At 38.5% G+C, this 27406-nt stretch overlaps 1 protein-coding gene across 1 annotated transcript in view; it reads right to left on the minus strand.

Moving 5' to 3' along the window:
* LOC149807309 (G protein-coupled receptor 54-like) overlaps nucleotides 1-22306 on the minus strand; it is a 60125-nt gene extending 37819 nt beyond the window's left edge. The window contains exon 1 of the mRNA XM_089953765.1: nucleotides 21834-22306. Within this exon, the coding sequence (XP_089809891.1) occupies nucleotides 21834-22306 (473 nt within the window). The remainder of the gene's footprint in view (nucleotides 1-21833) is intronic.
* Between the last annotated feature and the right edge of the window lie 5100 nt (nucleotides 22307-27406).

A 27406-nucleotide genomic window follows, 5' to 3' on the forward strand; every position in this document is an offset into this window, starting at 1 on the left:
TTATGATTTTTTGTACTAGGTCACTGATTGCGGCATTAAATTTGTACATAAAAACTGGACCCTGCCCCCATAACAGTAAAACACATGAGTTTGGGGCAAATAGAATATCTCAAAAATGGCTTGGATGACAACTACTTTCAAGTGCATCAGCCTGTTTAGTACACACTGTTTTGCAGAATTGTCCTCTAGGAAACGGGCTTGTGTTTACTCTGTGAGGATCACATGGTGTCAAAAATGACCTTCGGACATGAAAATTGCCGGTAGATATTTGCAGTTGGGGTGCATAAACGTCTTCTGCTATGAACTGTCATTGACCTCACTGGTCAAGTGTATACTGCATTGTTGTAATAAAGGTATCTAAAAATATGGACCTTTTTGACTTCACTTTTGTATTTGATTTTGTATGATTTGTTTTATACTAGGTCGCTACTCACATGCTTAAACCGTAGACCTGACGTTCCGTACCATACTATACTGGCGACAAAAAGAATGAATTCAATTTCCTAGGCCCAAGCGCCAGGTATATATCGATGTGTGAATAAAAGCAATTCTGTCCAGACAAGACCAAGACAAAGACCTCATCGCATAACACATTATATATACTGATATATGCAGTGTACGCCAAACGTTGTGGTGATTTTTTTCTCTCTCCATACAATCTATATATTTAAATGGAATACACTAACAAATAACTCAAAAAGAACTAAATATTATATTCCATGGCGTCTTTTTGATAATTGCAATTGAAAAATTTCATATTTTTAACCACATTATGATTTCAAACATTCAATGGCAGAACAGAACCACACTTGCAGATGTCAACACGCTGCTCCGTCGCCGCTGAAATTCGACGTACTTCATGTAGAATTGATACATAAACCCAGTCCATACTCATTAAATTTCGTAGAAACGACAAAAAATACCAAAATCTATTCATTCCAAATCAAATGGAAAAGTTGTTGCAATGCGCATTCATTCACAATATGACTCCAAGTTCAGTTTTAAGTAGACCAACACGCCATTTACTTTTGAAAGTTATGTCTAGCGCGCGATTAAGTTCAGATTTATCTGAGCGGAGTTATGTGCGCATTAACAATGTTGTTGCTGTGTAATGATGAATATACGCTTGTGTATTTAGTTCGGAATATGGCATACATTCATTTACTTTGTTTCATGTAGTGTATTTTCGTTTACATTATTAAGCCTTAGGTAGAATAAGAAAATGAGCATATAATAAAAAGGTTACCGCATTTGGATGGGAAAATATGAACTCGTTTTGTCAGATGGATGTATTGCACACCCATGGTCGTGCAGTATTTCCATCCAAAAAACGCGTTCATATTTTCCCATGCAAATGCAATAACCTATAAGTAACCTATAAATACTACAGCAATAAAACCCAGTATAAAATAACAGAGAAAAAAAAAAAAAACAATATGAAGCAAACAAGTAATTGTTAATGCGGAAAAAGTGAAACAAGATCCCCAATGTTCAGTCATTAAAAAGTAGATATCACACAAATTTTATAATTGGAAAATACTGAAAAAGATAGTAAAAAATCTTCACAGAAATTTTGATTAAAAGAAAATAGTTCTATAATAAATGGCACAAAAATCATTTCGTTTCCTAACATGCGGAGGTAGTAGCTGTCGAGAGGATTTATTTGGTAAAATAAAAAAAAAATGCATGAAAAATCAGAATCTACATTTGTAATTTAGCACAAAATGTGATAGAATTGGCTTGTATCATTATTAGTATAACAAACGGTAATGCAATATGTACATAATTAATAACTGCAGAATAGAAGTTATTCTCCCTGCGAGAAAGAGATTGGAAGTTCCTTTTATTACTCCTCGAACTACAAGAGGATTAAAACAAACTGGGACTGAAACTAAGGAACAAATTATTATAAAAAGCCACAACACTTGTTTAAGAGCCGCCGAAAAATATATATTTATACCGAAAATGTGGAAAGTGAGAGTATCATTTGATTAATCTGATTGCTCCTTTTGAATGAAAGCGTCACCATGCTTAGTGACTTAATAGGTAGAAATACAAGAAATTGTATATCATTACAAAAATCTAGCTTGATATATATATATTATACTTGGAATTTGTTGATTAGTATCGTAGAAGAAACCTAAAATCATAATGATCCGAAAGAAATTTAAAAGTAAAGTTCAGGAGCTGTTTCATGAAATATATACACAATTCAGAGAGGGAACAAACGTAGAACCAAATTGTGTGGGCTTTTTACTCCCTGTGTTGATGAATTTACGCGATTAATAGGAAATTAGAAAAAATAGATTTAGAGGATTGTATAACAATTCTGCGTTCATATATATTATATTGACCATAAATGGTTTTGTGTGTACAGTAAAATCAATTATAAAATCATACAGAGACAAGCAGTAAAGGCCAGAAACATAAGCATGATATATGTCCAGTAAATTTACACAATATAAAAATCTGAATATGAATGTAATTTATCTATTAATGTTTATGATCCAGTAGAAAAATTTACAAGCCCAGTCATAAAAACAGAAAGAGTAAGAGACAGACATATAGATCTTGTAACGCTATTTAATAAAGATAATTACCGTTGTTCGGGAATAAATAATTTAACAAATTTATATCGTCCCAAATTAACAACAAAGAAATAAACAAACAATACTTTTGCTTTAAATTTGTTTTTCTGAACTAAAATTATAAGAGATGATAAGACTATGAAATCAAATAGCATTACAATTGATTTAAAGTCCTAGGAGGATTCCGTTATGTAAAAACTTCCAAAGCAACTAAAGGCTTATTTTGCTGCGCATTGTGATTTTGAAAGTATCATTGAGCCAATAACCACTCCAAGTCGTTCCGCGAAGCAGATGTACCGTCTAATACGTCACGGAGAATCAAAAGATTACCTTCGTCTTAAATCAACTCACAAGGACTATGCATCTTACAGAGGGGAAGACTTCATATTTAAATTTGATGAATAATTAAAAATAATTTCAGAGACGGTTTATAAAGACCCAAGACCAAAATAGACTGCTAAAGTGAGCTTTAGATGTAAAGATAAAAATGATTACATTTCTACCAATGTTTGAGCATATTTTATTTGCTAACTTATGCACACAAAAAACTAATCAGACGACAAGTTCTCACGACATTATATGACTTACCGATACAAATACAGTGGTAAAATTAATCAGACATAATAAGAGGCAGAAGAAGAAAAACTAACAACAATGAATTAGATGTGCTGATAATTAGAGGATAAAGCTTCGAAAAAAGGGAAGAAAGAAAAAACAGAAGAGAAATATCCAAGGCAATTAAACAAAAATATTATCAAACTTCGGAAGGAATTGCATTTAGCATGTAAAGCACCTAAATCAATAAATATTGGTCGTTATACAGGACGTGGAATGATCACAATAATCCATTTATAATTAGAATGTAATTAAGAACATTGAGATACTTATTATCCCTAATGTACTTTTAAAACAACTTTAAGATATTCAAACTTTCCTGAGTCGCAAGTTCAAGTGTGACAAATAAAAAAGTGCTTGTCAGATTGGGACGGGTATTTCTTTAAGACTAAGTATTCGAGTTTCCTTTCATGTGTGCATTGAGTGGATATGAATATATGATACGCTCTTTCTGCTTCTGCCTCGTAGTTGCATACGTGTTTGTATATCAGATAATTGCCGTACTGATCTTTTTGATGTCTCTACATTGGTGTCTCATCCTAGCACGAATAATAGAGTATTTGCGATCACCAGAAAGATAATAAGAAGGAATCGAAATTTTCAGTTAGAACTTCAAACTTATTTCAGATAAATTTAATTTTTAAGTCAACAAAAAAAAATTCATCATCCGTTCATGCTAAGAATAATGAATTTAAACTGTGTGTTTCTGATGTAACGGGGTGGGCGGACACTGATTTAGTTCGACATCACCTGCTACTAACAAAATGAAAGTAAGTCAAACGAGAAAAAAATTAACATATCAGTAGTGTAGAGGGTAGAGCTAATGCCTTTAAAGTTACTTTAAACAAAGATGACTGGACATTTAACACGTTACTTAACTCTGTAAAAGTAAATAAAATTAAATGACCAGGAATTTGTTGTATGAATTTCCCAAGTATGACGGGGATAATTTTACCCCTATACTTATTGCAACATATCCAAATATAACATACTTGATTTATATTACTAACTCTCTTATAGTTTTATGTGCTAAATGCATATTTGATATTCCATATTCCGATGACGTTGCCACCCATATTGCTCAGTTTAACTGCTTTTCTAGAAAGGCTCATGTCACACTGTTCTTTTCATATGTTCACTGAATCATAACTATATCATTTGAAAGTTTAGCTTTTATACTTTTGAGTGGCCTGTATGTAAAATCGTCCTTTTCTGAGTAATACTTATTTGTACGTCTTGTTAAATACATTTACCACTCTTTTTAAATATTGCATTAAACTGTGTTTCCGGGCAAGGGTCAGGCAAACTTCAAGTTCGGTTTCTAATTCTGAATTCCGTCGTTTATTATATATACAATTTTATTGTTTTATAGAAGTAACTATTTAGTTAGCAGCATTCATATGACTATGAAATAATTTCATTTCGGTGTGGTAAGGATGAGCGCTGAGTAGCAGCAGAGGGGGCGAATCCGACATTTTGTCCAATCGTTATTTTGCTTAATTATTACTTTCTGCACTCAACGATCTAGTGTCGTCAGCGCCTGGTAAAAAAAAAACGACGACGTCGTTGGGGGGTCGACGCGTCGTCATTTGGTTTAATTAACATCTTCTGCGCGCCGATCCCCAGCGTCGTCAGCGTCCGGTAAGCACATCGACGACCGCGTCGATGTCATCGCCCCCTCTGCTGCTAAGTGGTTATTTACAATGATCTTACAAACAGAGTGATCACTAACTCCTCCTCCTGTAGATCAATTAGGTTATTTGACTGATCGGTGAGTTTAAAATTAATTCTCGTTAAAAACCGATCATGGCATCGCATATAGACCGGATTAATCGGATTCTCAACGATTAAAAATCCCGGAGGGGCTGTTGGTGAAAATGAATAAAGGATATACCCCTGTTGAGCTTGATTTGATTGATTGGTATCTACCTGGTAACTCCCTTCGATAACATCACACACTAGATTGATTGCTATCACCGATGCGATATTTACGTTGTATGGAGCAATATGCCTACCACCATCTCCGTTATCGTGTCTGAGGATATAAGTTGATGGATCGAGAAAATCATTAAGAGACTTTCTTAGTTCTGGCGCGTTGTATCCTGGAAACTTGAAATCGGGTAAATCGGCTTCTGTGATATTATACCCGGTTAGGAATTTTTGTTTATTATCATCGCTGCTATCGGATATTACTTTAACGATTCGTTCATTGATATATTCCATGTCTGATATAAGTTGATTTAACACCTCAACGTGTTTTTGTGCTTTTGTCTCTCGTAGTTGTTCTAGTTGTAATTGGTAATAATGATTAATCTCGGCAAACGCACTAGTGATATCATCTAAACGAACTGTGACCTTGGCTGACAATTCAGGAGTTTTCTTATACGGAAAAAACCATTGCATGGTATTCCTGTCTTGAAATATAAACTCGCTGGGTAATAACGTGTTTCTTATAATAGACAAATCATTCAGATAACTGGGATTAATCTCATGATACGATTGCATATTTGTGTGCAAATCCGCGGGTGGATTCTTAGGCCATCCTAGTATGGTTCTTATTGAACTGTTATAAATATCAACCATATACCCCGGTGTGCTTATTTCAATCGTCGATGATAACGTCGGTTCATGAACCGTAATAGCGATTTTTGATTCCTTTCCTGTGATCGATTTTATTCTGCGTTGAAATTCTTTATTGATTTGCTCTATTTGGTATGACCCAGTTGGTATTGTAACCTCCTCCCAGTCTGGGGTCCCATCGGGTTTATTTTTCCGTGCAAAAACCAGCGAGTTATTAGGTTGTTGTCCGTTAAATGCGTCCGCTCGAATATTAGGCCAACTGTGATATACTCGCAATTTTGCCAGCGCTATTTCCTTTACTGGAACCGGTGATGGGAAGTTCACACTGAATTCGGGTTTCGTTGATGTTATCGATATCATACTTGTTTGTACCGGAGTGGTGTTCTCCGCGATCCGCTGAAGTAATTGAGACCCTTCGGGGTTCAGCGACATTATTATTATTCGTTGTTTTTAGTGTCTAATTTTAACAACCAGGTGGTTTCGGCTTCCAGTTGAAAATCCTCGATTTTTGACATCGCGGAGCTATATAACTGGACCATCGTGGAGAATTCAACATCGGATACGAACAAATTATCAATCGATAACGAGATCAACCCGGATAATTTCGAGTATGCGTCGGATACTATTTGATGTTTTACTGTATACTCGTTGAGTTTTTTCTGAAAACACGATGATATCTTCCTAGTGATTGCGTTGGCAACTCCAGCAACTGTTGTCATTGCGGAGACAGCGATTGGAACAGCGATCGGGGTTATCGTGGTCACCGTGGATAAAATAACACCGGCGCCAGCTACTATACCCGACACCGAGTACACGACCGCGTCGATGGCGGTTATTTTACGACGGTATTTTTTTATTTTTACACGGTATTGTTCGGAAAGCGTTTTCAAGTTCGCGGAAAATTCTTTTGCGGTATCGAATCGATATTGATGTGACGTCGGTGATACCTCTGATTCAACTTCCTTGGTGGTCATTTTTATTTTAAAAGAGCTAGTGTTTTTAATTACTTAGATTCGCTGCAAATTCCACATACCATGTAATGTTTGCCCGGGCTAGATTTCTATCAACGGCATAAATTGTAAACTGTTCAGTTGCGTTCTTGTCTATAATTGTTGATATTGTATTGTTAAACCCGGATGAACTCGACGATAATATATTAAACTGCATCATTGAAACCAGTGTCAATCGATAAATGCCCTTAACAGTTGCGGTGATATTTACTGTATTCTGTGTAGGAGTCCAATCGAATGATCCATGCCGAATTGTGTATACTGTGTTGATGATGTTCTCATGAGGGATTTTTATTTTTTCGAATTGCTCTGCTACTCTCGGTAGTCCGTCTTTAATCGCTTCAACATCAGTTTTAATCGTTCCTATTTCCTGTATATGCGTGTTCACATCTTTTTTGTTCGCTGCAACCCTAGTAATGAGTGTATTTATTTCCTGTATATGCGTGTCTATACTTTTTTTGTTCGCTATAACATTAATTTTGAGTACTTCTATTTCCCCTTCATGCACGTCTATACTTTTTTTGCTCGCTATAGCATTAGTGTTAATTGTTTCTATTCTCTGTCCATGCGCGTCTACATTATTTATGATCGTTACAACATTAGTTTTGATTGTTTCTATTTCCCGTGTATTCTCGGTCATGCTTTTTTTGTTCGCTGCAACATCAAGTTTGATTGTTTCTATTTCATATGTATGCACGTCTATACCTTTTTTATTCGCTGCAACATCAGTTTTAATTAATCCTATTCCCCGCCAATACGCGTCTACATTTTTTTTGTTCGCTTCGACATCAGTTTTGATTGTTCCTATTTCCTGTGTATGCGCGTCTACATTTTTTTTGTTCGCTTCAATATCAGTTTTGATTATTCCTATTTCCTGTGTATGCGCGTTTATATTATTTATGATCGTTGCAACATCAGTTTTGATTGTTTCTATTTTCCGTCCATGCGAGTCTACATTATTTATGATCGTTGCAACATTAGCGCCGATTATTTCTATTTCCCGTTCATGCACGTCTACACTTTTTTTGTTCGCTTCAATATCAGTTTTGATTGTTTTTATTTCCTGTCCATACGCAGTGATATCATTTATAGTTATTGTAATCTCATCCGGCTTGGTATTTTTTTTACCAAAGAATTTATCAAAGTTGTCATCGATCCTGTTAACATTTTTTCGCAACGGTGGTAAATTGGCCGACAGCGCCATAAGTTCCGAAATAGCATTTGTTATTGTTGCAAGATTTGGTTCGGTTGCCGTCGGGGGTCCCCGAAAAAAACTATCGACAATGTGTTGCACATTGGTGAAACGCGTTAGCATCGACCTGAACTGTTCTCCATGAAAGTTAAATTCACCACGTAAACCCTTTAACGAATTCGACATGGTTATATAACTGTTGCCAAGTATACTTATTCTTCCATCTATCATCGATATATCTTCACCCGGTTTGAGTCGTCCGTCGCTGGTATACAGCGCGATAGCGTTCTCGGCGGCATCACGCTGTCGTATTAAAACGTCATTCAGCGACACATTACTGGATTTCAATTTACCCTGGCGGTCTTGAAACACAACTATTTCGCCCGGGTCAACACTTGTTAAATTCAACGTATCAGCGATTTCATCCTCAATTAGTTTTTTTATGTCATCGGTGGCGGGCGTTTCCGTGGGCTTTTTCAGCGCCGAAACCGGTCGTCCCCAGATATCAATCATTATTATTGTAAATGTTATTCTCTAAAATCCGTTGAGCTTCTACGACCCCACTAGTGTATTCGTTTACAACCACATGAGGTGGTTTTCGCGATGATGAAATCGCCGCAAGTACGTTCAATACCTCGCGGCCACATATCGGTGGGTCGCTTAATCGCTGTGTTGGCAGCGTGGAATAAAAAACCCGGGCTGAACACGCCCGGGCTGAACACGCCCGGATATACCGCATGAACTCTTTCGGCGGGGCTAACCCGTATGAATCAAAATAGACGATCGCACGCGGATCAATTGCGTATGCAACCCAATGAGTTCCCGCTCCGGAGGACCCATCGAGGTTAATTATGCCGGTTTCAATATTTCTTGGTGCCGCCGGTAATTGATCCCTCATAAAAACACCTCTGAAGTTTTTTATCGCTAGCGCGTTTGCGGCATCTATTAAATCAAAATTAGACATGGGAGTCATTGACTCCTGCGTTAATAAACGGTTCCCGGTAGTCTTAGACCCTTTCCCGAGTACCATGAATACGGGGTTCCCGGTAGTCTTAGACCCTTTCCGGCCACGGGTCGTTTTTTTTGGTAGCCTTTCCCGGTTGCCTTCTTCAATGCCATTCCCGCCGCGGTACCAACGGCTCCTAACGCCGCCGCCTTAGCCACTGCTGGTGCGGCCGCGGCAATCAATGCCGGAATCGCAGCTAACAGCGGAAATATCCCACCGGTCTTTTCCATGTTTTTAATTGCTGCGGCTGAAAAATCTATTTGAACACCCTTTTTATTCTTCATCGCATCATTGAAATGTTTTATTTGACGCGCCGTCAATGATATCTTATGATTACCACCTGCCATCTGTGACGGCTTCAGCGTTATTGTGGTCCCGCATTGTTTAGCCGACTTTGATCGTAATTTCTTGACTTGACCATCAGTCAACTCTACACTGACGACACTATACGACATTTTATTGTAAACGCGTTTTGTGCTTTCAATTACATGTTTTCCACTGGCGCATCAACGATTCTCATTCGTCCACCAACGCCTTCTAGCAGCATTGATTTATCGCTGAGAATGACAGCAACCGCTCTATAATTAACACCACCCGGGGCTATACGAGCTCTGAAGTGTATATCAACGACGGATTGTCTCGTTAAATCAAGATGTTCCAACGAAAAGTAATAAATCGGATACAGGTTTTTAAAATCAAGTTGTGATATTTGCAAACCAGTGTCGACGTTTTGATCACGACCCATATATGACAGCAATCGATGATACACACGTGCGATATGGTTGTTGTCGTAATTAAACTGTATATCCTCGGATTGTTCCTGTTGTCCGTTTATTCTCAGCGAAACATCCCTGACTCCTAATTGATCAAATATCATATGGCTGCGTTCTTGATTACCCAATCGTTCCCTATTCTGCAGCGCTATGAATATATGACGCGGGGCTGAAACACCCTGTTTTGATGCTAGGTGCCATGTAAACGTATCGGCGACGTTATCCTCTTTAGCATCAGTTGTTACCGCTAGCCAACTCAACAGCGATTTCCCTCCCTGTTCCATAAATGCTAACAATCGTGCTTCCGTGGTAACTGATGGAGTCAGCACCGGCATCCACAATGCCATTTTAGTTAAAATGACTTTACCGGCAGCGACGCCAGCAGCATGCCATATTGCATTGTTATCATCGCCCCTTCGCGTCAGCGCGATTGTATGCTTAGCCCCATAGACAACTTTTCTGACATTTCTGCAGAATCCAAATATGTGATGGAGTGGAATCGCGCATGAAAACTTTCGGCGTTGTCCTTGCAACATTCCTACTCGTGCTGCAAACCCTAGATTAAAATTATCATTAGTACTTTTTATAATATTGAAATTAGCGCCTGGTCTTGCTCTGCGGTCTGGGTTATTTGCTTCAGCCTGTGGGTCAGTTGCGGTATCTCTTTCCACCAGCACGTTGATGTACTGAAGATGGTCAGCGTTATTGGTGGTGTCCTTCGAAAACATCATAGATGGGCCCGCCGATCTTGTATAATCATCCGAGTATCTCGCCAACCCAATTATCGTTGTTGCAACATCAACCTCGCGTTCTATTGATTCAATTTCTCGCCCGTCAATAAGATATCTGGCGCTCTCAAATAACGCCATGATACCGTTGTTGACGAAGCCAACTCGAACACGATGGTCATCTGCGTATGGTGCATTATCGGCGGCATTTGTCACGAGTTCTCCCTCGATTTCGATAAACGCTTCACACGGCAAAAAATATTTACTGGTATCTTGGACTTGAAGTTCAATTCGCGATCGTAGGTCAGGTTGCGTTGCATGATAAGAATAATATTGATAATCACGGACAGAATCATCCCTGTGCACTGGGGCGTCCATATCAAACGCGGGATCAGCGGTACGTGCAAACATTTTATTATTTATCATGTTGATGTTTTCAATTGCGATTTTTTCGTCGTAAATTCTTTGAATTTAAACCACTTCCCGCTATCGCGTTCATGAGCGCGTTGGTTGCCGCATCGGCGGATGGCTCAGCCATTGATGGCTTCGTCGCCAACGACTGAGTCGTCGCCAACGACTCTAATTTTTCTTCCACGGCGTTATTTATTACTTTACTGACATTTGCAGGCATCACTGTCGTTGATGGCATTACCGGTGGTTTCTGTTTTTTTCTCTTGGATTTCACCAATGACATTAGTTTGTCCCGCGCAGCTGAAAGCGCCTTTCCGGCAACATCTCCAATAGCACTAATTCCCTTATCACGAATAACATCAATAGCCTTCATCCCTAATTGTTTGGCTAACGGCGCCACTTTTGGAGCCATTCTTGTAAATAACCCCGCAATGGTGCTACCGAGACCATCTCCATAGTACGCGCGGTAAACAGGCAATCGCGAGTTTACCACGTAGACGAGTACTGGTTTATCATGGTTGTAGTGTATGATCATCCTTATTAAAAACACCAGTTTTCCAATTAATCATCCACGAGTTCGTCTATGAGCGTTCGATATGCATTAATGTCCATAATACCGCCTGCAAATAACCGCTTGCAAATATCAGCGGCTTCATTGATTATTTCCGGAGAGTTATTTCCGGCTCGTTTTCCTCCAATTAGTACCTCTAGCCGTGATATATCACTGAGAACACTACCAGGACAGGTAACGCCGTAGGATTCTTTACCAACAGGGTATCCTTTTCCTTTTTTTGGTGTTATACTCTTAACTTCCTTGTGGAATTCATCGTAATCGGGATCACCACGATGTGGTAATGCATCTTTATGTTTACTCGCTAAATACACTATTCTTGCCCAGTCCTTTAACGACTTTATATTTTTCTCGTAACCGCTATTGATATGCTTCTTATCTCGTATGCTCTTAGCAAAATTGTTGGCAGCAAAATTAATTAATTCTTCCCTGTTGCTGAAGCCTCTAATTTCATCTATTGTGCTCTTCTTGAGTACAATACGGGGTATATTCCCCTCTTTTTCTTCCGGTATTTCTTCTTCTGGTGTTTCTTCGGGTATTTCTTCTTCCGGTTCTTTCGCAGTAGCACCTAGTTCTTCTTCATCGGCCATTGTAACATAGGGTTCTTGTGGTTCGGTTATAGCGAGTGGTGGCGGCCTCCGTGTTGTAGCAGCCGCTATTTTTGCAGGAAGTGTTTCTAAAGACCTTTTTGTTTGTTCGGTCTGAGCCGCTATCTTTTCAAGCGCACCAAGAACGGGTACAGTTGCCGCCGTAACATCTTTGGTCGCTTTAGTTACCGGGGCAAAGAGTTGTTCGCTTCCAACAGTAAAATCGGTTTGTAGTTGCTGCCGCGTTTGAAGTTGTTCTCGGACCCTGTCTCGTAACGGTATAAACTTTTTAAGCGCTGCTAGCCGCTCTCTGGCTAGCCGAGTAGTAAGTGATTCGCCTACCATTATTGCAATTGCGAAGCAATTTCTAATTTCTCGCCGGAGTTTTCGTCTATAATCCTTCTAATGTTTTTGATCTTACTAGAAATCTCCCGGCGTCGTTCATAAACACGTCCGAGTTTTTTTCGTATTATTTCAACGGCAGTAAATAGTCCAATGAATGCATTTGCGTCATTGTGGTACAAGTTTTCATTAATCGTATGTTGTAATCGTTTTATAAAAAAGTACTCGCGGGCCAGGGTAAAACGCCCCCGTTTCGACTGTTCGTTAATAATCTCATAATCGGATAATATTTTTTCACTGTCGAGACCATCAGATAATTCAATTCCTTGATTTTTTAATTTTGAAATCTCAGTTAATATATTATTGATGTCTTCGATATTCATTATTCTTATAAAACATCTTGTTTTTAAATAAAAAAAAATGAAAACCCCGTGTATCAATTCCGAGGTGTTCATACTTTGTTTTCTTCCGGAACGGACAATTTATTGTCAGCGCCGGTGGCCTTGTCAGCGCCATAGGCGCCGGTGACTTCGTCACTCGCTGATATTTACATATGAAAATCGAATTCTGTGTCCGGTCCTTTTTGAGATCGCTGTTTGATATACTCGTTCTGCAACAAATCGTACTGAGGCCCTACAAATGTCGAAATATTTTCCTGCCGCATGCATGGAGTGAAATGTTTTTTCCTCGTGCGTTGATGTATTAAACGATTTGACACCTCTTGCTTGATTTGAACACTTACCAGTTTGGCCTTTTTTAATATTTTCGCTCTGAGAGATAGCTTGCAGATTACACAGTCTGTTATCTTGACAATTAGAATTAATGTGATCAATAACGAGGCCATCTTTGATCAATCCGTTAAACGCTTCATATACCACCCTGTGAACAAAATACGTCTTCTTTCCAGCACTAAATTGCAAATACCCCCGATTATTCACGGTACCAACCGGCTTCTTCAGTTTGCGGTTTCTAACAATGCCGTCGCGAGATGCCTCGTAACTGACGAGCACAGGATGCGGCTGAAATTCTTGGTCCATTTGTATAATAATACTACTTGTCTAATTTATTATTTGGTTTAATTATAAACCTTGCAATGTAGTCCTGAGGAGTTTTGATGACGAAGTCTGCGGTGGGGTCAATGACGGCGTTTTTAATTCGCTTGTCATAATAGCGTTTTAGTTCCCTGTATCGCTTTCCGCCACAATTGATACACAACTGCGATTTTCCTCTTACACCGACGTGGCAAACCAAGCACGGTAGGGGGCCAAGAGAGCCATTACGAACGCTTTGTAAATGATATCCGCAGAATTCACCTCTACATGATTTATTGCACGGGGTTGTCGACCCAATCATCAACCATTTGCATTTATTCATTATACTATATTCTTTCATTTAAATACTTGTTTTAATTATATGGATGAGTTTGAGAGATTAGCAGTAATTAAGCCCTGGAAAAATATTAAGTTCAATCTCGATAGAGTCCTCAAGGACACACCAAAAGCGTTAATAAACGATAGAACCCTGTTAAATAAAATACGCGATTGTATCGATGAATTCAAACGTGATGGTGCATCTCATAGTTGGTCAACATTTCGAATTGATGGCGTTGTTGATGCTACCATGAACGACAACCGCGCAGCAATGATAATGTCACAACTTGACGGTAAAAGGTATTTCTTCAGAGTAAAATTCATTGTCCGGGTGAAATCAGGCGATTGGATCATACGTGATAAATTTGAACCAGTTCTCAGCGACAAGAAAACAGTCACTGTCAGCCGCGACTCCAAGCCGGGGTTGTTAACCGGAATTGACAGACCATACTATGAACGAGCGTATCCTGAAACAGCAGTTGTTTATGGAATATACCCGTTAAATAAGAAACCTGATATCGGAAAACTGAAACCGATGAAACAGTCAACGGGGATAAATTGTGTAGCAGAACGAATAATAGAGCATTTTACAAATGCGTGTCGAGGAAACAAATTGACTGATTTACGACGTAGCAAAATCAACCAGTGGGAACTAACCGTAAAAGAGCGTGGAGCGACCATCAGCGACATAGCGAGATTAGAAACGTCGTTGAGATTTCCAATAACCGTTACAACGATAACCGGTGAAGTATTATACGAATCAAAGTACAAATCAAATGGAGCCCCAATCAAAATTATTGATCATAACGAACACGCATGGACGCCCGCGATCACAATATTTCCACGGGATAGAACAGTAAAGTATATCCCGGGGGGATTTTTAGGAGAGGACGGTTTTCTCGCGGAGAGGAAACTATTTGATGCTATTGCCTACTTGTGTAAAAATGACCCTGTATCAGTGTGGTTACTTCGCAGCGCTGAAAACGACATGGATACCTTTGATCAGTTTGTAAGACCAAACGGCGAATTATATCGTACTGAAGCATTTCACAACAGGATGAAAAAAACCGCCATGGAATTTGAAGAGCATGATGAACAACTGCTAACAAATTGTTTTACGATTCCATCGGTTGTAGCTCATGTTGCAGCGAGGAAAAATGCGTGGAGCCCAACGCGCAAGGAATTTCTGCCGGATGTACAATCCAGTTGTTTGGAATACTATCACGGTGGACTATGGAACACTGAATACAACCGCGACGCTATGATCTCGGTTGATATGGTTGCCTGTTATCCAGCGAGTTTTCTCGGGTATGGATCCGCCGCTGAGTATTTCAAACGATTTGGACACCCCAGACATGAAATGACTCGTGTTGCTATTAATGGACCACTGCCTGATTTTGATTTAACCGGATTCGCTCGCATAGTATCATTTGAATTCGCGGCAGGACTCCATCGCTGTTGCTATATTTGGATCGGTAGACACATAGCTGAAAAGAAGTGGTTGCCAATAGCGCTGCTACGGTATATGATTGATTGTAGCATGCTAGTTTCGTTGATTGTCAGCGACGCGATTATATCATACCGGGCGCAGACTGAAGTCTGGTTACCAGAACCAGAGCGTCTAGATAGCATAATTGATGAATCCAGAAAACACATTGATGCCGACGAGGAATATATCATCGAATGGTCCAGGAGGATATTCAACCAACGAAACCACGAGGCAAAAGATCTCGGTAGAAGAATAATTGGTAAGTTTACACAAGGTGGAAAAAACTGCGATTACAAACGATATTGCTCACGGCTGATTATAGATGACGCAGAATATGATTTCGTAATCAAGGACGCAGTGGCAAAAAATAGATACGTGAACTGCAAAACAGCTTTCTTGTCCAATGGAACAAAGTTGGGTACAGTTGTTACCTACAGCGATGGAGACAGCCCGGCGTATCCACATTTGAGGGCGTCTATGCTGGGTTATGCCGCTATCAATTTATTCTCGATGATAAATAGATTCCCCGATACCGCGGTTAGAGTAGCCGTTGATTCATTTTATATTGACGTAAAGTATAAGAAAAACGTAACCGAGTTTACTAGTCCGGACGAGAGTTGGGGTACATGGAGAATTAAAGAAGAAATACGACGCGATTATTCCCCGTCAGCAAATGTCATCGTTGAGAACAATTACCTACGCGGTGATAAATTGTCAGAATGGTCTAATGCACCATCGTGTTCTGATCCAATTTGTAGACACAAGACGGTTTATTTAAGCGGCTGTGGCGGGTCAGGAAAGACGACTCGGGCAATTGAATTATTTCGAACGCGGGCAAGTATAATCGTGCTTACACCGACCCATAGACTAGCGCGAGAGATAAAACAACGAAATGTTGACGCCGTTACTTATCACAGCTTTTTTCGATACAGCGGCGGTGAGTGGACTCCTGATCGAATGGGTGAAAAATTTATTCCTGAGGTTATCATCTGGGACGAAATATGTACTGTTTCGTTAGATACTTTACAAATGTTTCTTGAGTGGCTGCTGCGCGCGAATACAGCGGTGATCATGTGTGGCGACCATGGCCAACCACCACCATTTGTCGGCGAGGGTCCACATGAGTGGTTGAGCGGGTTCGTAGACTATTATGAAGAAACCGATACTGATTACCGAGCACTTGATGAACAACTGCGCGAGGTTAAAAAACTAATCAGATTACAGCCGGATAAAATTCAATGTGAAATAATCCGCGAGGTGATTCCGGAAACGCCGTTGAATGAATTCTGGGAAACATGGAGACCAAACGATTTGATTGTAGCGAGTAGAAAGATAGTCAGAGACACACTTCAGCGGAAGTTGTTTGCGTTGCATAAGGAAAAGTTTCCAACGCGTCCAGTGCCGTTATGTTATAGACCCGCGGACACACGGCAGCAGAACATTGAAGTTGAAATCCCGGGCCCGACAGCGTCAGGGACAAAAAAACAAATTCTCGTGCTGAATGATATCGTGCTCGTTGATATCAGCGTCGTCGAGGACGCGCTACGTGCTAATAAATCCCCGTGGACGCTAGGATACGCAACAACAATACATTCCTCGCAGGGACTAACCATCACGGACACAATTGTTTGGATGGTTGATAATCGCATCGAATGGTCGAATCTAGTCTATCTTGCAGTGTCCCGAGTACGAAGGATAAATCAGCTTCGAAGAATTGTTATTGACGGAGTCAGTGACGAAGCCAGTGACGGAGTCATCGATGCAAGCGTCATTGATAGAAAACTCTCGGGTTACCGCCAACAGGATAAAAAAAACAGCGGCGTTTTGATATTGATGCCGAATTAATAATTGCGTTACGACAACAACAGAATAATCACTGCGCGAGTTGTAATTGTGTAATGCGCTGGTGTTATTCGGATAAAGACGCTCGCCAATTTACCGTGGACAGGATCGATAACAGTCTCGGTCATGTCAAAAACAATGTGAGGTTGACCTGTCTTGAGTGCAATAGACGCAACGGCGCTAGTTAAGACCACGCGGGGGTAATTGAGTATCGTCAGGTATCACTTGTAGTTGCTCGCGTGTAAATCCGCGCTGAGGAGCAGTTGAATCCAGTCTGTAGATCGGTGGTCTACCAGTTGATCGTGTTATCGTTGATATGTTATGTGTGGTAACACTCCAAATAGGATCAGTAGCTCTTTTTTTACCGCCTTCAAGCTCTCCTGGTTCATATAGATATCTCACGGTGACATTGCCGAGAATCGGCTTGGAAACGCTATTTATTTTTGATTTTCCGGGTATATACTCGTATTTAATCGCGTCGCTGGGCTTAATGTTGATTGCTCGGGTAATCTCGTTATTTAACGCTGCAATTACACCTGGCAACCTTTTAACCCATTCACGAGATCGTTTTTCCTGAATGAATTCCTTCGCGTATTGATATCCAAATAACCGTTCAGCGAGAGTCCGATTGAATCGTTCAACAATTGCCTGATCACGATGTAGCGCAGTATGACCTCGTCGTACCGCGACGCTATGATGTTTCAGCGTTGATAAAACAGTGCCGCGAAATTCACTACCGGGATCAACTTGTAATAGATTTGGCCAGCGCAGAGGGCCTCTTCGATAAATTCTTTCAAACGCAGCGGCTACTTCAGTTGCCGACTTTGTTTTTAACGGTTCCGCTTGTTTGTATCGACTCGCAACATCAACTACGGTTAGCGCGTATTTGTAACCGTTGTCATGCGGCAGAAATAATATATCAGCCTGATGAACTTCATTAGGTACGCTGACATCAAAGCGCGAGAAGTTGATTTGTTTAGGTGGTGGTAGATAGATTTGCCATATAGCCTGTTTGGATAACCAATTAGCCGCAGTGGTCTTTGTTACCTTTGCAGCGCTTGCAAGCTTACCAATTGCGGCCTTCCCCTTCCAGTATCCTCTCGGAGAATAATAGATGGATTCCATGTTGTTATTATAAACGCTAGCGTTTTCAATTACCAGCGCGAGAAGCTCCGCTTCCAATCATTAATTTACCTTTCATAGCCGATTTTACCAACCATGAGGCTAATTTTTCTTTGACGGATTTATCAGGAATAGCATTTAATGCGTGAATTAATTTTATATCCGCGATATGACGCTGTTGCAGATCACCGCTACGATAAGCTATATCATGTATCCGACATGCTTCGTCGATAGCGTTTATTGGATACTCACCGGGTTTGGGCTGATTTTGATCATCGAGTCTGATATCTAATCGTGTTCCGGGGCCACAGTAGTTATATCCTGGGAGGTGTTTTTCTCCTGGATACTTTGCCCACGGTGTTCCGGGGAGTTTTGCCAATTTGGCTGCGATGTCACCTCCTCGCTTTTTTTTAAAACATCTCCGGGTCTAATAGAAATAAATCTAAATTTCTTTGTACCGCATTGTACACACTTACCAGTAAGCGCCGATCTGTTATTTCTTGTTGTAGCGGTTGTCATATCATTTGTGACAGTACGTACTCTACACTTCACACAATATAGATCCATAATTTATGTATAGAAATATGAATATAATTGATTTTTCGGCGACTAAAACAAGAGAACCAGTTAAGCATGTTGCAGCGTTACCAAACTCGATCCGGATGATTATCATCGGACCATCTGGATCCGGCAAGACGCAATTGTTACTCAATTTAATAATGAGATGGATGAAGTGGGATAAGTTGTATTTAATCGCCCCTAGCGTAGATGATCAACGATGCTACGAGGTGTTGAAAGATTTCAACGAGAATGCATCAGCGATCGCTAAAAAAAATGTTATTGAGTTTATTACGGATATCAATGATGCACCGGGTATTGATGATATTGATGGCGACGTTAACAATCTAGTCGTGTACGATGATGTTATGTTAGACAATCAAAAAAACCCAGCTAGGATATTTTCCAGAGGCAGGCATAAAAACACTGACGTGATATATGTCACTCAACGATACACTCAGATTCCAAAAGTAATTAGAGACAACTGTAATATTCTTGCTGTGTTCAACGGCGTTGATACACACACGCTACGAAATATTTGGCAGACATGGTGCGGCGGTGACATGGACTTTAATGTTTTTCGAAACTTTTTTAGTCATGCTCAGTCGACCCCACATGGATTCGTAACGATAAATTTACATGATCCTCGGACACGATATCGTATCGGACTTGACCAAATATTCGGTTAGTTGTAAATAATTTTCATTGTAAATAACTACTTAGCAGCAGAGGGGGCGATGACATCGACGCGGTCGTCGATGTGCTTACCGGACGCTGACGACGCTGGGATCGGCGCGCAGAAGGTATTAATTAAACCAAATGACGTCCGGACGATCCCCTCGACGACGACGTCGTTTTTTTTTTACCAGGCGCTGACGACACTAGATCGTTGAGTGCAGAAAGTAATAATTAAGCCAAATGACGATTGGACAAAATGTCGGATTCGCCCCCTCTGCTGCTTGAGTTCTGAATTTATATTTTTATGTGTCGATGGGGCAAGTCGCCCCAGCTTTGATATAAAATTGTGGATCTGTCAGCTGAGATTTTAATTTTTTTCTTATGTTTTTCTTTTGATTTCCAAGGAAAGAGGTGACTCTTTGACATATTCGTCGTAGTTATGTACGTTGCAGATATCATCGGTGTATTACAAATACTTGTGCTTAAAAATGGCTTACAATGAAAATACAAACTATGATTAATATGTATCATCGATGACTGCTGAATCCCTAATTTCAAAACTGAGTACTGAGGACACATCCGGTTCCATTCAATTTAAAAACTGAGTATTGAGGACACATCCGGTTCCATTCAATTTCAAACATGATTACTGAGGATTCCTCCCAATTTCCAAATACGATAATTCAGTATAAGAGAAATTCATTTTTAATTAAAACCTTTCCTAACTTAAGGACAGATCAAATCTCCAAACCTCTTAATAAGGTCACCTATATTAAACAAATAAATTGTCTTTAGCGGCCATATAGTTAACCATGCACCTGAGTTAGTGGCATTATTTTATCATTGCCTGTGATGGTCTTCTTTAACACAAGTTTGGCTGCATCACTAAATTTCCTTCTACAGCCGAATAGTGGCACATAAACCAAGTGTTATTGATTTAACAATGTAATAACTACATCCAAACTCGATTACAGGTTTTACTTTGCAATCTTTTTCGCTATCCAATTATGTTAAAATATATATGATGACATTGACTCTGAAAAGGTATTGGAATTGATTTCCTGCTCATGTGTAAACTAGCAGCATATTTGATACTAGCATCTAATTTAATCATGTAGGTTTGGATGAAAAATTACATAAAACGGGTCGCCGAGAATGAATGGGACGTGAATGAAATGAACTGTTCTTTAGGACCACAGTTGGTACATGCATTGATTGAAGTGGTGTAAGAAAATTGTTTAAATGGAGAATAAATTAATTATTCCAATGTTAGTAACAGCCAAACTTTGAGTTGAAATGTAGAACGTAGCCTACTGGAGCACAATACAAATTCTCTATGGCAATACTTACGAATACAGATTGTATCTGTTTTACTGGTTTTCTTCGTTAATCTCATGGTCACTTCCTTTCACCAGAGTGAACGTTTACGTGATAAAACATTGTAGACGTGCCCTTTAGCAAGTTCAGCAGTTTCTTTTGAAAAACATGTAAGACGAGCTTCAATTCAGTTCATACTTTAGTTTAACATTCGAATTTCTTAAGCGGTGACTTTTCAAAGCGACAAAAATCGCAATTGGTAAAACAAAATAGTTAATTACCGAGGACGTTTCGTGTGATCATTCAGTTACCACATGTTCGGCATGCCCAATGCTCTTCAGAGGCCATCACGGACTTGATTTTGGTTCTTAGAGTGATTTACATCACCTATTGTGTGAAAAAAGAATTTCTCCTAATTTGCATCTTTATTGTTATAAGATTGGCTACTAAAGCTTGACATTAAAGACCAGTGTTTGTCTGGTTGCAGACTGGTTCTTTTGACAATACTGATCATATTAAGTTACGATATTGTCATTTCTGTTTCCTGATTTGCTTTCTTGTTGATGGAATTAGCTTCTGTTTATAAGACATTTAATATGATAGTTATGTTGACACAGTTCCGTAACGGGTGGAGAAATGTTTATGATACGGGTTTATGTTATACATGTGTTGAGACAATTTCTATAATCGGTTGAGACATATATCTTTGGTATGGCTCGGCCTGGGTTCGAACATGCGACCTCCCGCATCCGAGGCACTAGGCCACCTGAGCGGTCATTGGAATATGAAAGATTCCAGTAACTCATAATATGCTATTTAAAATGACCATCCACATTTCCTTTTCGTACAATATTACTTATGAATATGGTAATAACCGTTGACATAATTGTTTCAGTAATGAGACCGTAGTATTTTATATTATTTAAGCTCAGTCTTAGTTGACTTGTGTTATCATTTGAGATAAAAAGGGAGCATTATTAATTCCCAACATTTCCAGTTATGCAATTTTCAAGACCTAAGATAGTGTCTGCTTAAAATATCGCCTTCCACTTACCTTTCTACACTAACGACGGATAGATTTAAAACTGTTAAAAGAGCTGTCATCATCTCTATAAATCCGGAAAATTTACAAAAAATATTTCCAAGATTCCATTCTGCTATGAAATGTCGAGTAGTTTCATAAGGCACACATACGGACAAAAACAAAATATCTGATACCGCCAGACTAACTAGAAACATTGTGGTATTTGTCCTTTGTTTGTAGTCCTTTAGAATTGTGCAAATGACAATTAAATTTCCAACCGTTCCAACTAAAAACGCCAAAGAGTACACAACTACCGTTGGTATAAAACTTGGTTCTGTTATCCATGGTTTTCGCAGATTTGTAACATCACCGAAATAATAATATCCCTCAGTCTCCTCGTAGAATATATTCGACGAATCTCTCTCTAAATACAGGCCCTCGTACAGTTGCCCGTATTTGTCACCGGTACTGTTCTCGCTACTGCTGTTGCTGAAAACATCCATATCTGAATCGTAGGCTGATGACAATGGTGAAACCAACTTCGGCGATCAATAGTATTAAGATGAGAGTTTATGTAGCCAACCGTCTCTTTATGCATATGCCTTGATTTGAAAACTAAAGATGATCCCGAAAGCGTGAAGGAAATAATTCTACGAAAATGTGATATGGTACAATGTATAAAATGATACTGAACGATACGAAATGGTTGCTGCAGCTAATGATTATAAATGTTAAAAATGAAACCGAATACAATTTGAAGTTAACTCTGAAACCCAATAACAGAGGTATAATATTACCGAACTTAAACAGAAACCAAGGTAAAGTCACAACCGGTTAAGCTTTAGTGAAAATGGACTAAAGAAACAAAGCAAACATCAAATATGATTTTAAAAAAGAATTGCACCATTTTCATCATATGTCACAGTCAAGAACACCACAAAACATAGCCAAATTTGAGAACAAATTTATGTTGAAAGACAGGCTGGTTTCTATTGGTCTGTCAACTGGCAGGAATACTGTGGCACATCAATCGATGCTACTAAAGTTAAAACATCATGACTGCATTTTGATTTATCAAGAAATGGATCGTTTAAAAAGATTTTGTCCAGATCGACGCATGAAATGTTTCAAAATCCCTGCCTTGCAAATGGATGGTATGTTTCTTAGCAAAATTAACACAGCTTTAATGAAATTTGCAGATGAGTGCTTTCTATGATACAGAGTCTTAGTCTAATTTCACTTGAAGTACGAATATTACCACGAGGTGTATAAAATAGTTTTGTTTTAATGACAAATTAATACAATGAGTGGAATAAAAGATACAACGTACATACTATACATATTGTAACGTGCTCCACCCCGGGGTTAATTTCCCAGCGCAAGCTCCTTTATATTTAGAGAATTTCTTCTTGTTTCGATGGTTCGGCAATCCTCAAACTGAGACTTTGAATTGGTTGCAATAGTATAATATACTGGTAGTACATAGTACGTCGTCTGATAACAGACGAAATCTCTGTAGAAATAATGGCTTCTTATACTAGCTACTTATCTGTGAGGAGATTATTTATCTAAGTATATAAACAACATAAAATCTGAATGAGAAAAATAGAGGATTTATTTTAGTCTTAACATGTCAATAAACACTTCAGTATAATAGAATTCACATATTCTCTTCCTAGTCAATAAATAAATTAGTATAACAGAACGTACATATACTTACAACCAGCAGTCTCAACAGTTAGTATTAAATAATAATATTGATCAAATATAATTTACTGTAATACTTTTATAATGTTTGTAGGGGTAACATTAAAATCCCAATACAAACGGATTCAAATAAATAGAATTAACAGGCGAAACGGGTGACCATTTCTTTTACGATAAAAATATAAAGTCATACAAATGTACTGAAATAGCGTTATGGAGGCCCTATATCCCTACGTAAGAGTATTCAACACTTTATCTTTGGCTTTGATTTTCCTTAGTACATAAATTTACTATTAAATTTTTATATTGCATAAATGAATGTATATTTTCTAATATTATTATTTCTACTTACAGAATGATAACATTCCCTATCACTTTTGGAAGCCGATAATATATTGGAGTTGTATACGAACCCGATGCCGGTTGAAGGGAAACTGACTGGTTTGCGCGACACCCATATTTACACCCTTCGGTTGCACTACACAGTGTAACACTCCGCCAAAATAGTACATATTGTTAACAAGTATTTGAGACTCAATAAATAATAAATATCGTTAAATTACTGAGATACAAAACAAATATTAAATGCTAATTATATTGTTACAATCTTAATCGCAATCGTATGGTCAAACACCAAAATCCTTGTGTCTCACGTATAAATAGTAAACATTGGCCTCCAAACAAGTTGGTGGTGCGGGAAAATTAGAACATGCACCATCCTAATGCGTTATCCTTGCAGGAGAAGGTAAGTGCATTATTTTCTTGTTGAGCATAACTTATTCTACGTAAAAACTAGTTATATCAACTGTTTATTGCTGTTCAATAATGACTGCATATACCGCGTAGTGGAAATCTGAGGTGCCTCCAATACGTAAATTGCCTCCAAAACAAAGATGGCGGACATTGTGAAATACATTGAACGTTGTACATAATATGAATGATACAGAACATTTGTTTTGTAATACATCGAACTTAACATAGTCTCAGAACATCCAATCGTATATGAAACTAGTATATGTGTGATTTATAGCATTGAAACAATGTAAACCAATGATATGACACATTGGAGGTGCCTCCAGTACATAAAGTGCCTCCAAAACAAAGATGGCAGACATCGTGAAATACATTGAACGTTGTACATAATATCAATCACACAGAACATTTGTTTTGTAATACATCGAACTTAACATAGTCTCAGAATATCCATCTGCATATGAAACTAGTATATTTGTATTCATGTAAAATTCGTAACAATGTATTTTATTTACATCACATACCAGTACACATACTTTCATTTCCAACGCAGTTAAGTTTGACTACAAGCAACTGAGTATTGACGGAATGAATTAACAGTGCAAAGCCCTGTCCAGTGTGTCCGCAACTAAATGAAGTTCTTTACCTTTTGCAAGTAATCGCAATCTTGCAAATTATTAATTTGCTTCTTTATGTTTTGAACTTCTTTTTCATTCACACTGATTAAACAAATATAAAAAAAACTATTATTTAAATATGAATGATGTTTTAAATAAAAAAGTAAGAAGAAAGTAGAGCACCGCAAACACAGCATGGTTAACTAGTTCCGGTGACCTAGTGGTTAGAGAGTCTGCCTCGGATGCGGGAGGTCGATTTTCGTATGTGGCATATAAAGATATCTCTGAACCTATGACCTATGATTCATGGCAAAATGTAGTCGCATGAACCTACCGAATGGGGAAAGTTAGAAAAGGAAGATATAAACAATTGCATCGTCGGTAGCTATATTAAGTAAATTAAAATAATAACTTAGATCAACTGTAAATACATCTAAATGTTTGAATTAGTTCTTGCTGGTTCCTCAATTCGCTTAATGGCTACGCGTTCAATGTTTAGTGTGTGTGTGTGTGTGTGTGTGTGTGTGTGAGTGAGAGCAGCAGAGGGGGCGAACAGACCACTTGTCTGAAACCTAATTTGCTTAAAGTATAAGCTTCTTCCGAAATAAAAATAAAATAAGGTCACTACTAACCTGACCGAGAGTTGTGTTTACATACCAGTGGTCCCGCCCCCTCTGCTCCTATCAATTAAAAATTATCGTATTAATAATGCCACCAGCTAAGGAATCTCACACTGCTAGATTAGCTCTCGAGAGACTAAAAGCAATCAAAACATTTCTTCCTGTTCGTGATTCTGTTAGTCAAAAATTGCAAGAACGTCAAGAAGCCCAAGCTGAATTTACAGAAGGCACAGAACAGTTATTTAAACCCATTACAACAATTACTAAAAAAGCTGTATGGGGAGATTTTAAGGATGATGAGGATGACGAGGACGAGGAGAAGAAAAGAAGAAGAAGGGTATTCTTCAAGTATTAAAACAAACCGCTGCGCAGACTAAAAAAATAGCAGAAAGAACCAAGAAAACAAAAAAGATTTTACGAGATCTTCCAACTGAAATAGCTGCAGCTCAACCTCTACCTGATGAAGAAATACTTGAAGGTATTGGTAAAGTTCGTACTGAAATCGCCGACATGAAAAAAGAACTTGCGTCTAAACCAATAACAGAAAACATTGAAATAATCAAAAAATTTAATGAAAAATTTATCAGAGAAATTAGAAATACTGATGATTTACCTGAAAAAATAGTAATTGGTATGTTTGATAAATCCAGTATTTTAGAACCCGGTCATGAAAAAATAAACGATGATAATCTTATTAAGTTGATATGTCGCATATATAAAAACAAAAAGCAAGTCAGACATGATGATTTGGAATATATAGATCTTTCTGACAAAGTAAAAAGACTTTATAGAGAGAGAGTGAAACAAGCAGAACAACAACAATCTTCTCCACCGCAATCCCCCCGGCCAGAATCTTCTTATCAACTTCCTCCACCTCTGCAACAGACAGAAAAACCAAAAAAGGATATTCAACCTGTAGATATATTTACCGCTGAAGCTCTTAATACTTTTACTGACCGAGATAAATTAGTTAATATTGCTGCGTTTCATTATTAAATCAGAGAAAAATATGTGAAACCTGAATATGTTGAATCAATAATTCCTAAACTTTGGGTTCCTACGTTATATTTTGCATCTAAAAATTCAAGTATTAATACTAATGATCCAGAGTATGAAGATTTTTTACAGGATGTAAGAAGAACGGTAAAACTATCAGAACCTCCAGAAGAATAAGGTGCCACTGGAAGCGGTTTTCCTTTGGTTACTCAAGGGAGTGGTCTTATTGCCTGTCCTAACAGTGTTCTTTCTGACGTAGAACGACTAGAAATACTGATTGGAGGAAAACGAGCTGAAAACAATTCTTCAGAAATTGTTAATGAAATATCTGATATTTGTCGAAGATTATTTCAAGGCGGTATTATGGATCGTAGCATTTATCGTTCTCTTATTGATGAAATTGCTGATGATTATCACAGCGACTAAACAATTAATTAATCAGTATATAAAAATGATTATACACACTGCTCAACGTGGACCGATCATGGTCAGGGTAGTAAACTCACGACTGCCAAATTACAAAACAATTTACGGAGATGGACTTGGTGATGTTGTTCAGGGTCTATTCAGAAGGATGGCTCCAAAAGCAATACCAATTGCAAAACAATTAGGGATGAAGGCTATTGAGGCTGTTCGTGATAAAATTCCTGGCGCTATTGGTAATCTTGCCAGTAAAGCGTTCTCGACAGTCAAGGAGAGACTAGCTCAATTAGTACGAAGAAAGCAGCAGCAACCAATGAAACTGGCCAGCACTGAAGTTATGCTCGCAAATGTCAGTAAAATAATAAATCAAGCCGCAAATCAAAAACTAGCGGAATTATCTGAAGAAGCAGAAATAAATATAACTGCAAATTTAATGGCGGGAAGTGGTCTTCAACGATAATTTAGATCACTATTTGGAAAAATGGTA

This window comes from Sinohyriopsis cumingii, chromosome 1 (assembly GCF_028554795.1).
Source record: "Sinohyriopsis cumingii isolate HCF-2022 chromosome 1, ASM2855479v2, whole genome shotgun sequence".
NCBI classification, from domain to species: Eukaryota; Metazoa; Mollusca; class Bivalvia; order Unionida; family Unionidae; genus Sinohyriopsis; species Sinohyriopsis cumingii.